An 11,656-nucleotide genomic window follows, 5' to 3' on the forward strand; every position below is an offset into this window, starting at 1 on the left:
AGAGGGATCGAACCAGCAACCTTGGCATTATGAGCACCACACTCTAACCAACTGAGCTATCCAACCTCATTCATGGAAGCCTCAGTCACATCTCAATATGGTTTAGCTACAATCCATAATTGGAGCCCGCGTAAGCATCTTTCCAAAAGCTAAACTCCATTCTAAAAGCTGAAAAATACAAACTGAACAACACCCAAAAACATTTTTTAAAACAAGAACAACAACCCTGCCCTAAACCCCCTACCCTAACCACCTAATAATGCTGCGAATGTGTGACTGGTATTGTGGTTGAAGAGAAGAGCTGCTCCGGAAAGAGATGTTTGGCCGTCATCTCAAGCTATAGCAGCAAACCTTCAGTGCTCCTTCGACAGCCCTGCAGCTCTGAATGTCTTCTCTGCACCCTTTGCTTGCCAATGGAGAGTGAAGATGGTTATACTGCTTTGAACTTCCACTCTAGGAGGGTTGCATCAGGAACTGCCGCTGTAGCTCAGAAACAAGGTAATCAGTCCACACCCCTCTATCTTCCAGTTTTTGTCTGATTCCACTGTAATATATCAGTTGACAGACAGATATGATTTTCATTTTCCTTTAGATTTACCCTCATCGTAGAACGTTTGTACCTTTATAAGCAGTATTTTTTGTTTGAATAATGAGAAGGAAATACAGAAGGGTACATGGCACCTAGGGATGGGGAAGAATTTCCCCTTTGTTTGCATTTTCATGCAAACATGATACCCAAATTACAAAACTATCTTTCAAAATTGGCACTTGTTTGAATTTTGCAATGCAGTTCTTCAGCCACAAAATATGCACAAATATGCATATGCAGGTGTCAATAAAAGTGCAGACACTCATTTAAATAATATACAAAAATTCAGAGAAAATCGCTTGCAAAAATGTGTATACATGAAAACTGCGTATAAAAATGTGGGAGAAATCTGAAGTAAATGCAGGTTGTTGTTTTTTAGTCGTTTAGTCGTGTCCGACTCTTCATGACCCCATGGACCAGAGCACACCAGGCACTCCTGTCTTCCACTACCTCCCACGGTTTGGTCAGACTCATGTTGGTAAATTCGAGAACACTGTCCATCCAGCTCGTCCTCTGTCGTCCCCTCCTCCTTGTGCCTTCCATCTTTCCCAACATCAGGGTCTTTCCAGGGAGTCTTCTCTTCTCACGAGGTGGCCAAAGTATTGGAGCCTCAGCTTCAGGATCTGTCCTTCCAGTGAGCACTCAGGGCTGATTTCCTTCAGAATGGATATTTTTTATCTTCTTGCAGTCCATGGACTCTCAAGAGTCTCCTCCAGCACCATAATTCAAAAGCATCATTTCCTTGGCGATCAGCCTTCTTTATTATTATTATTTTTTTAAAAAAATGGACGCAATCCACAAAGTTAAAGTTGACTTTTTAAATGATCAATGCTACACAAGTGTGAAGGGTCTCTGAACAGGTAAAAGGAGAGGGAGTTGTCATTTGAAGTTCACATAAAAATGAAATCAAGATCTGGCTGCATGTTTTTAAACATGATGAGAGCAAAAATGTTCCAATATTCAATTTATTCCTTGTAAAGAAATCTGGAGTTATTTCTGACCTTCAGCAAGTGCATTTATGTACCCAGTAATACCTTATGATTCTCAGCACAATTTCCTTCCATGTGGTATTTATTTTTTTGTATCCCCCACCAAAATAACAAAAAAGCAGGAACAGGACCAAGGATGTCATCTGTTCTTTGATAACAAGTTTGTTGTCTTGATTTCTTATTATTCCGGTAAGTTTTGCAATTTTGCATAGTCCATGAATTTCTATAGCCAGTCTTCTCTCTTTTGGGCTTCTTCTTTTCATTTGAGGGCAAATAACGTTCCTGCAGCTATAGTTGCATACATAAATAAATTTCTATACTGTTTAGGTAGTTCTAATCCTATAATTCCCAAAAGAACAGCTTCTGGGTTTTGTTTGTTTTTTACAAATGTGTTACCTTAAAGATTTTTGGAAAGGAATGGAAATGGTTCAGTGAATATCTACAAATAAATTGTAAACAGACATTAAGACATGGGCAGGATTATTGTAAATACCTGCAGGTTTGTTGTTGCTGTGGTTTATTTTTTAAAAAAACATATATTAGATATATATGAGCATAAAAGAATAAGTGAAGATAATTTGGAGTATGCAGGAAATGATGAAAATAAATGTAAGGAACTGCAGAAAGAGGGGGAAGGAAGTCGAGGTTTGATATGTTAGAATTATTGTTGATCTATTGTTGTAACGTATATGAATGAAAATAATAAATAAGATTATTTTTTTAAGGATGCAGAATTGGGGACAATGCAAATAAAATTAGATATGCTAGTTAGCTTGGAAAATAAGATGTTATAATATGCTTTTATTCAAATTCAAAGTATGCATGTAGCATGAAGCGTGCATATAGATGGGTCTTTGCTTGTTGCATCTTCTGCAACATTTCACACTCCTTCCCCCAGCCTAGTGAATAAAAAACACTTGTATAGATTGCTGTACCTAATGTCCTGGCCAAGGCACAGTCTAAAGGTGTGAGCATGTTGCCTGACCACCCCTCCACCCACATCCTTTTCCTTTGCACCTACTGAGCCACAGAGACAACCCATGGTGAAAACTGCAGCGCCTGCTTGTCCTCGTCTCTGCTAACACCTGTTCACCACTGTGCCTGCCCAACAAAGGCTGGTGACTCTTTTGATTCACTGCAACCAAGGACAAGTTTTCAAATACATTGGCCAAAGGTTTTACAACAGAACTTCTTTCCACCTCAGGTCCACTTCCTGGTTAAAGAGAATGCCTCGTATTTTAGCATCTGGCGCTCTATTTCTTTTTGTTAGGTTAATGAGCAATATTGGTAGTCAACTAAATAATTGAATGGGCAGAGTAACTTCCATTTGGATCGTGTCTGTCTTACCAGGCATATCTCAGGCCTGTAGTAAGGTTATTTGAACTGGCTGCCCATTAGACATCAAGCCAGATTTTTAAGGTCTTCTTACTTACATATAAAGTTCTAAATAGCTCTGGACCAGATTTCCTAAAAAACACAAGTTCCCTTTCATTGTCAGGTAAGGGCATTAAGAGAACAAATGAAGCCCCATTAATCTTGCCACCCGCAGCTTACTGATTCTTGGCTTGAGGGAGGTGGGCTCCTTTCACCGATAGCACTAGTGATATGGAAGGCACTCCATGATGAAATAAAAGCGTATTCATCTCTGTTGGCCTTCTGCTGGCTTTTGAAGATGCCCCTGTTTACACAGATTTCTCAGCATAAATCTCATGTTTTAATTACTGCCATGTTTTAAAGGGATTTTTAGCACAAATTTTCATTGGGCGTGTTTCTGCAATTGTTTTACTGTGTGTTTTAATGGCAATAATATCAAATTAAAGCTACAAACATGTTAGTTTAACAAGAAAAAAAGGAAGGAGCAGGTTTTATCGGGCAAATACAGATTGCAGTATTGGAATGAAATTTCAATAGGTATTGGCTGCAAAATGTCTTGCCACAGGGTGCTGAAATTAGAGCAGTTAGTGAATGCATATAAATATTCCCATGCTCACCAGCTGCCAGATACATCTGTCCATAGCCATGATTTTTTTCAACCACTTTGGATGGTACACTTTCTGTGAAAATATAGCCCAGTTGGTTAGAGCTTGATGCTGATAATGCCTAGATTGCAGGCTTGATTCTTGTAAGCTACAACTGCATAGATTGGACTAGATGTTCCTCAGGGTCCCTCCAATGCTACAATTCTATGATTCTTCTACACAAAAATCAATGTAACACATCCCCTTTTCCCTCTAAATAAAAATAGCAAAGTATTTCAACCTGCTTCCTGTTAGTGGATGAATATTTTCTGAAGATTTCTCAAATTCAAACTAATACAAAACATCAGTAATTAAAGTTACAGGTAGGTAGCCGTGTTGGTCTGAGTCGAAGCAAAATAAAAAAATTCCTTCAGTAGCACCTTAAAGACCAACTAAGTTTTTATTTTGGTATGAGCTTTCGTGTGCGTGCACACTTCGCCAGATACATCAGAAATTAAAGATGGTTTCTTTCCTTCACTCTGTTTCTCTTCCTTGCTTTCGACAAAGCATGCTGCTGACAGCTGACAGTCACATCAGCAGTGGAGAAAATCTGCATTTAGAAAAACACCACAGACACCAGATAGCTCCAGTATATACCATATTTCATCATGCCATACAGCAAGAGGAGCACAAAAACAAGGGCAGCAAGCTGAACATAGTCAGGGGGTTATGACTGGAGATCCAGAACAGTGATGAGATTTTCAGGGTGCAAAGTTCATCAGAAGATTGGTATCATGAGTTCTTGCATGTGGAGTGGTAGATCAGCTTTTCTCGTTATCGTGCGAGCTCCATCAAAGCTCACTCTTATTTTTGTCTTTTGTGAACTTCTTCACAAGTCCTTCTTCACAAGACGAGTTTAGCCTCATTCCTACATCACTTCCACACACCCCTTTAATTCAACGTTTTAGTGTGCATTTCAATGAACATGCACATTTTTTGTTTGCAATTTTGTCCAGCACACAATGTTTTTCAAACCATCCCCTAATACAATGCATTTTGGTGATTTACTAAACATATACCATTTGCCTGTTGCCTGTTGCCTGTTGCATCCTGAAGGGATTTTTTCAAAAAACGAAACTGAAACAAATCACCTGTGATGTTTGTTAGCCTGCAATGATTTGTGGGAGACTCTAGTCTAGGCACTGCTGACTCACATCATTCAAGTTTTTGTGGGATGCAAAGGGTTAAGTGCAGTCAAGTCACAACAATCCCTAGATAGTCCACTTGGAGGACTGAGGAGGAACAAATGACTAAGCCTAGTTTCCTGTTCCTCCACATGCTAATTAGATGGGAAAGGCGGTAGATAAATTCTGAAGGAAGCAGCCATTTCCCTCTCTTACACTTCTACTCTCTTGGACTTCAAGGACTCAACATCTAGTGAGGATTCGCTCTCTCTCAAGGCCTCCAGCCTAGAGAGAGATGAGATGGAGTCTCACTTCTTATAAGTGAACTTAACAATGTATATATTACTTTTTACCTAAGCAAGTACTTTTTACTCTCGAGATGCTTGTAAGTAAACATATTTTATACTTTTAAGAGCATTGTGTCGTGTCTTTTCTTTTAAGAGGGAAAAAGGGGGAAATACCAGGAAAATACACTTTATTTTACAGGCTTAAATCAAGCCTGCGCAAACGCTTTTCTGCTGTGTATTTTGCAAAAGGGGAATGTTTTTACTCTGCTAAAGTTGGGTGCTTGCTAGCACAAGCGGGGATAGGACATATTAAACAATATATCCTCATCCACATTCCTAAACATTCCCACAGTTTCCCCTCTCCTCACAGATGCTTCTGGGCTTCCCTGTTGGTACCAGATCACCCTGTGGGCAGGAGGCTTTGTGATCATCCTCCTGGGGGTGGCTGTGACGGTCTTGGGTGAGTATTATTTATTATTTCATTTATGAATTGCTTTCCAAAAGTTTTTAATCTGTGACCATTCCCACAGATATGTATAAGCGTTCCATCATCCCCAGATAAAGATTTTGACAGAAAAAAAGTGGCAGAAGTGTGTGGCAGAATACTCATTCTGTGTATTTGTAAATTAATGCAACTATTACAAAAACGTTGTAAGCCTGAAGGCACCTTATTCCAAAGGAAGCTGAAATTAGGGAAGCACTTCAGTGCTTGAAGGAATACAGTGCCAAAAGAGAGAAATATCACACAGATGCCAAGAAAAAGGACCGTTTTTTTATTTTAAATTGCAAAGGACTCATCTTTTTTCTTGGCATCTGTGAGGTATTTTTTTGTACCTCATTCTTGGATGCTTCCTGGTTTTGTGGTTTTCAGAGTAATAGGACAATTGCAACAATATATTTTGTTCTGAAAACAAATAGCAAAAAGAACCTTTTTGTTCTTAAAAATGCTGAGAGCAATCCCATTGCTACATATTTTTTTCCCTAAAGAAAGCAGGGACTCCCTAATGTTTGCATAGGAGCAATTTGGGCAGGTGTGTTTACATACATCCCTGCATGATAATAAGATCCTCCCAAATCCCCTCCTCTGCACAATGAGTAAATATACAAGTGTCCTGGTCACTTTTGCAACTTGCCCTCATTATCTTATCATACCCCTCTTCTTCTCCCATTCCTTGGCCTCCATATTTTCAATTTGTGCTTTAACATTATGCCCATTCATTTTAATGACTTTATTTGTTTTGCGGAAACAGCTTTACAGTTGGAAGCTGAAAAGGGAAAAGTTGTGAACAATGGTGGATGCAATGCCTCAACAGACAAGTTTCAGGCTTTCCTAAGACTCAACTTCTGCAATCAAAAACAGACTAGGTCCTCAGGTAGAATTGATGCATTGTACTGCTGTCTCTTTCAAGCATAGCAATTGTATGTAAGAGCTTGCTTTCAGTTCACATTTATGCTGTTTTGAGGCATAAAACCTTCTGTAAAGAAACTGATTTCATTCATTGTGGGTGAATCATAGACTTACAGAATTGTAGAGCTGGAGGGAACCCCAACAGTCTCCTTGCAATGCAGGAATCTCAGCTAAAGCATCCATGACAGATTGCCATCCAACCTCTGCTTAAAAGCCTCCAAGGAAGGAGAGGCTACAACCTCCCACCCCTACAACTCCCGTACCACTGTTGAACAGCTCCTACTGTCGGAATGTTTTTCCTGATATTTAGTCAGACTTGAATCTATTGTTTCAGGTCCAACCCTACTGAGCAGGAAAAAACAGGCTTCCTCCATCTCCTGTGTGGCAGCACACATTCCAGCTTGTTGAAATCTTTCTCAAATTGTGGCACCTAGAACTGGATACGGTACTCCAGGTGGTGTTTTCATAGTTTGGTGGTAGAGCACCGAGTTTGGATGCAGAAAGTCCCAGATTCCATCCCTGGTGTCTCAAACTGCTGCTGGTCAGTGTAGACATAATTGAGCTAGATGAACCCAGTGGTTTCCCTCATAATAAGGCAGCTCCCTATGGTCCTAAATTATCAAGCGCTGGTAGTTTCATTACAGAGCTAACTTCACACACAACTCTGGCCTTTCTCACTAAGAGCCAGGTGAGGGAGGGGAGACCCACCCATTTGCCTTCTGGCACAAAGCCACTTCCTTTGTTATATCAAGGAAGGACAGTATTTAAGGCCATTAACTCACCTGGTTAGTTCAACAATGGAATCCTCCATTAGATTTTAACCTTTTCTGGATCCAAGACCCCAAGAATTAGAAGGGACTTGGGCATTATGAAGACTGACAGCCCCCCCCCCCCAAGAAAAACAACCCCACCTCACCACAGTATTGTCAACATGAGACAGACTGTGGAGACCAACTTGGACATGTAAGGCTGCAATTTGTCTTGTAAACTCCATCTGCATCTTTGTCCTCTAGAGGGCTCCAGTTTCCTCTCTCTGAACTCTATATAAAAGACTATAAAAGAAGCTTTAAAGGGGGCCAATCTGAATCAAGCTGCATGCCTGTTTCCCATAAAAATCACCTCCCCACCTGACAGCTATTGTCTCACCTCCCCGCATTCTCCCCTAAAAGTTTATGGCTCAAACAGAGGGCATGTTTTTGGGTGAGAAGCCAGCACTGAGACCTGGTTGAAATGGAGAGCGTGATCTGGATGAGGGCTCTTCCTTCAAAAGAAATGTGGCAAATGTAAGTACACTTCATAGAAAAAAGAAGAAAAAAAGTGAATAACATAAAAAGTTGTTGGACCCCAACTTTGAGGAGTTTCAAAGAGCACCGTGCAAACCATCGATTTACTGGACAACTTCACTCAGCCTAGAGACACTGGGTCCTTACCGTTCCAGAGCACTTACGTTTTTCACAATAGAAATGGAGGCCCAGTCATAATCATTAAGTGTCTTTCCTTCCACAGATAATTCCCCTTACAAAGTGTGCCCTGTACAATGGCAGCTCCACAGGGACAAGTGCTACTGGCTATCAGAAAATATTAAAACCTGGGATGAGAGCCAACATGACTGTTCAACAAGGGATTCTCAACTGCTGGTCATCCAAGACAAGGAGGAGATGGTAAGGGGACAATATCACATTTCAGGCAAGGCATTCCCATGCAGGTAAATTCTGAAGGACGCCAGAGTTCAACTGAGCTTAACTCTAGCTTAGTAGCTCTGCAAAGATATCATGGTTGGTGACTTGAGAAACATGTGGAGTGTAGAGTCTTGCTTAGTGCCTCATCCCATTCCCACCCATGGTCAGTTCATCAGTGGAAGGCCTTGGGGAGTTTGACTAGTGAAAACCAAAGTACCGGTTGCAAGCAAATCCCTGTAACTGTAGCCCAACTCCTCTTTTTATTTAGAAAGACTCTTTAGGAAGGTGAGGTTGGTGGTGGAGCAGGGGCAGAGGAGGAGCTTGTCTTCCACTTGTTATTTCCCCATTCCACACAGCCTTTCAGTGGCTTCCCCCATGGATGCTCTGAAGCTTGTTTGGAGGCTTTTTCAACAGTGTTCCCACTATACGCATTTTCCCTTCAATGCACAGTGCCTGGCAACGTAAACCCTGCGTAAATGGGGAGGCCTGTATTATAAATGCTTAATGCTGCTTTGATTACTGTTCTTGATGAATGTTTCTTTATAATTAATATCAACTTTCACATGTTACTATTTTATTTTAATGTAAGCTTTATTCTGAAGTTATCAACATGAAAAAATTTTTTAAAATAAATTCTCTCTCATACAGGATTTTATAAAAAGCATTACAAAACATGCAGCACACTGGATTGGACTCTCACGATTAAAACTGGAGAAGAAATGGATTTGGATTACAGGCTCCCAGCTTGATCAGAGTCTGTGAGTTGTTATTGTTTTTAATCAAAGCAAAAAAGACCACACAATTTTTAGAGCTAAGATTATCTTGGTGTGCAATTAAGGCATTTGTTTTTGCACTGGTTACAATTAAGTTGCCACCTTTCTCATGCAGAGAGAGGGGTAGCTAGCGATGTTGCCAAATTTCACATTTAATTTGCACTGAACATTTAAGCAAGGCTGTTGTAGAGAGTCTTGCACAGAGCAGCTGGTGAAGTTTTTGAAAAGTGAAAGAATAGTAGAAAATCCACACCCTCTTTGTCCTAACCAGTGACAACACCCTTCTCCATGGAATTCTTTTTTTAAAAAAAACTCACTCTGTTGCTATTTTCAGTATTCTGTCACTCTAAACACACACACAAATGGTCAAAAAAGTATGCCCCGGTCCCTGGTGGAGCATCCCTCACTGCAGTGCTGCAATCCCCCTTCCCAGGCCCAAAAGTAAATTACTTGGTTTGGGGGCAGGAAAAGGGGGAGATGGCCCTGTTCCCACTATCAAGCTCAGCGTGACTTTCTTCACTCTCTCCACTTTGATTCTACTCATGCATATTTGGAGGATTCAAAGGCACTGCAACAAGCTTATTGTACATTTTGGCAACACTCATGTTTTCTATTAAGAACATGAAAAAATAGTTGTAACAGGCTTCAGTCCTGATATTTAGATGTACCCTTTTCTTCCACAGATTTCCAGAACCAGACTATGCTGAAGAAAACTCTTGTGCCAAAATAAGATATAAAGTCACCTCTGACACCTGCAGTATTGAACTTAGGTGGATTTGCCAGAAAGACCCTCTCCTACTGTGATTTTTTTAGTTTGATAAATGCAATAATTATGTGGGACAATAAAAATGTCATTGAGTGGCTGAGAATATTATGCAAAGGTATTATTCTGTTGTCATCAAAATACCTCTTTGTGAATTCCAGAGGTAGCACACCTAAAATGGAATTCTAAATCAATTTATTTTTGTTACTAAAAGATTAGTTTTAAGTCACAATTGAGAATCAGCTGAAGAATTTGACAGTGCAAAATAATAATAAGCAGGGAGGGTGCCACTGCTGAGAAAGCCCTCTGGCTGGTTGCCTGTAACTTCACTTCTCGCAGATAGGGAACCACCAGAAGTCCCTTGGAGCTGAATCTCAGTGTCTGGGCTGAACGATGGGGGTGGAGACATCTCAAGGAATGGGTGCAGCTTTGTCAGGCTTCAGGGAATCTGCTCCCTGCCCCCTGGCAGTAGATAAGCAGAACAAAGAGAAAGGAGTCTCTTAGCAGTTAGAAACTTTAATCATCACAGTGAGAGAACAAATAATCCATTCCTAGGAATGAAGGTGCTTATCTGATCTTCTTGACCTTGGGCTGATTGAATGAACACTTTTAAGTGACAGTGAGTCTGTTAACTCTCTCTCTTCTAGTGTTTCTTCTCCTAGCTGTTCCCCATCCAGTATGTCCCAGCTTCTGCCTTCTGAACTATGTCCCTCTGCAAACCACTGTTCAAAATCTATACTGTCCTCCTGCTCCTGGAAAGGAGGGTGTCTTATCTCCTGAACAATTGTAGTAATGACATTGTGCAAAATGTGGCAAGATTTCTGAGTGACATTATGAAATTACATCCCCATAGATCCTATGAGATCCATACAGAACAATGGGGTTGGAGACATCTCAAGGAATGGGTGCAGCTGTGTCAGGCTTCAGGGAATCGGCTTCCTTCCCCCTCCCCCTTGGCAGTACCGTAGATAAGAAGAACAAAGAAAAAAGAGTCTCTTACCAGTTAGAAATGATCACATTCCTAGGAATGAAGGTGCTCCCACTTAAGGGCTCCACCCACTTCCTCCCTAGTCACCCATGTCACTACCGTGTCTTGCAACCTGATCTCGCAACCACTGTGCTGTCACGTTATCTGGTCTTCTTGACCTTGGGCTGATCGGATGAACACTTTCAAGTGACAGTGAGTCTCTCTCTCTCTCTCTCTCTCTCTCTCTCTCTCTCTCTCTCTCTCTCTCTCTCTCTCTCTCTCTCTCTCTTCCAGTTCTTCTTCTCCAAGCTGTTTCCCATCCAGTACTTCCCAGCTTCTGCCTTCTTAACTATGTCTGCAAAAAACTGTTCCAAATCTATACTGTCCTCCTGCTCCTGGGAAGATTCAGGATCCTGATCAGGAGCAGGGGGAGGCTCCCACCATTCCTCCTCAGTGCAGCCCTCCTCAGCACAGTCCCTGGCAAGCTGGTGCACTAGATTTAACTGTGCAAATGCACTTCTGGCCAGCACAGAGACTTGGGCATCTAGGCACAAGGCTGAGTCCAGGAAGTTGCATATCTATATGCAGATGACACCCAGGTCTGTCTCTCTGTTCCATCTGAATGAGGAAAAGCAGTTGAGATGTTAGACTAGTGCTTGAAGATGGTGATGGGCTGGATGCAGGCCAATAAACTGAAGCTGAATCCTGAAAATATATGTGTCCCAGGTTTCAGGTCCAGGAGGTGGAGAGGCAATCTGCCCTTGGTAGGCTAGCTATGAGCCCTTTTGGACGGTGATGACTTGGCCACTGTACTCCATGCTCTGATAGCTTCCAGAATGGATCACTGTATGTGGGGCTGCCTTTGAAGATGACTCAGAAACTTCTGTTGGTCCAACATGCAATAGCCATATTTCTGGCCCCTCCCAATAATTCACCCACCCTCAGAAGCTTGTGGTGTTCCCCCACCCTCCCAGTATTGTTTGAAGTTGCAGGGAGCTGGCAATTGCTTGGCGTGAACACCATGCAACTATGATGTTTCTTGTTGGTTTGTGTCCAACC

General features: G+C 41.4%; 1 protein-coding gene across 2 annotated transcripts; it reads left to right on the forward strand.

Moving 5' to 3' along the window:
- Nucleotides 1–280: 280 nt before the first annotated feature.
- LOC118078939 (killer cell lectin-like receptor subfamily F member 1) lies at nucleotides 281–9,741 on the forward strand. 2 transcript variants are annotated; one of them, XM_088663429.1, is made up of 6 exons: nucleotides 281–498; nucleotides 5,360–5,467; nucleotides 6,258–6,380; nucleotides 7,922–8,076; nucleotides 8,743–8,852; nucleotides 9,551–9,741. In XM_088663429.1, the coding sequence occupies exons 1-6, from the start codon at nucleotides 414–416 to the stop codon at nucleotides 9,669–9,671; spliced, it is 702 nt and encodes a 233-aa protein (XP_088519555.1). In that variant the 5' UTR covers nucleotides 281–413; the 3' UTR covers nucleotides 9,672–9,741. The 2 variants fall into 2 exon arrangements, with proteins under 2 accessions (XP_088519555.1, XP_088519556.1); XM_088663430.1 differs by having other exon boundaries at nucleotides 283–498; nucleotides 5,378–5,467.
- Nucleotides 9,742–11,656: the final 1,915 nt, after the last annotated feature.

This window comes from Zootoca vivipara, chromosome 2, assembly GCF_965207765.1.
Source record: "Zootoca vivipara chromosome 2, rZooViv2.hap1.1, whole genome shotgun sequence".
Lineage (NCBI taxonomy): Eukaryota > Metazoa > Chordata > Lepidosauria > Squamata > Lacertidae > Zootoca > Zootoca vivipara.

What these genes read in the sequence shown, in the direction of transcription:
- LOC118078939 (XM_088663429.1), top strand. Translation starts at nt 414, where the DNA reads ATGGAGAGTGAAGATGGTTATACTGCTTTGAACTTCCACTCTAGGAGG. An exon ending in CGCTGTAGCTCAGAAACAAG is followed by an intron (nt 499 to 5,359) that starts GTAATCAGTCCA and finishes ACATTCCCACAG; the next exon opens with TTTCCCCTCTCCTCACAGAT. An exon ending in TCCCAGCTTGATCAGAGTCT is followed by an intron (nt 8,853 to 9,550) that starts GTGAGTTGTTAT and finishes TTTCTTCCACAG; the next exon opens with ATTTCCAGAACCAGACTATG.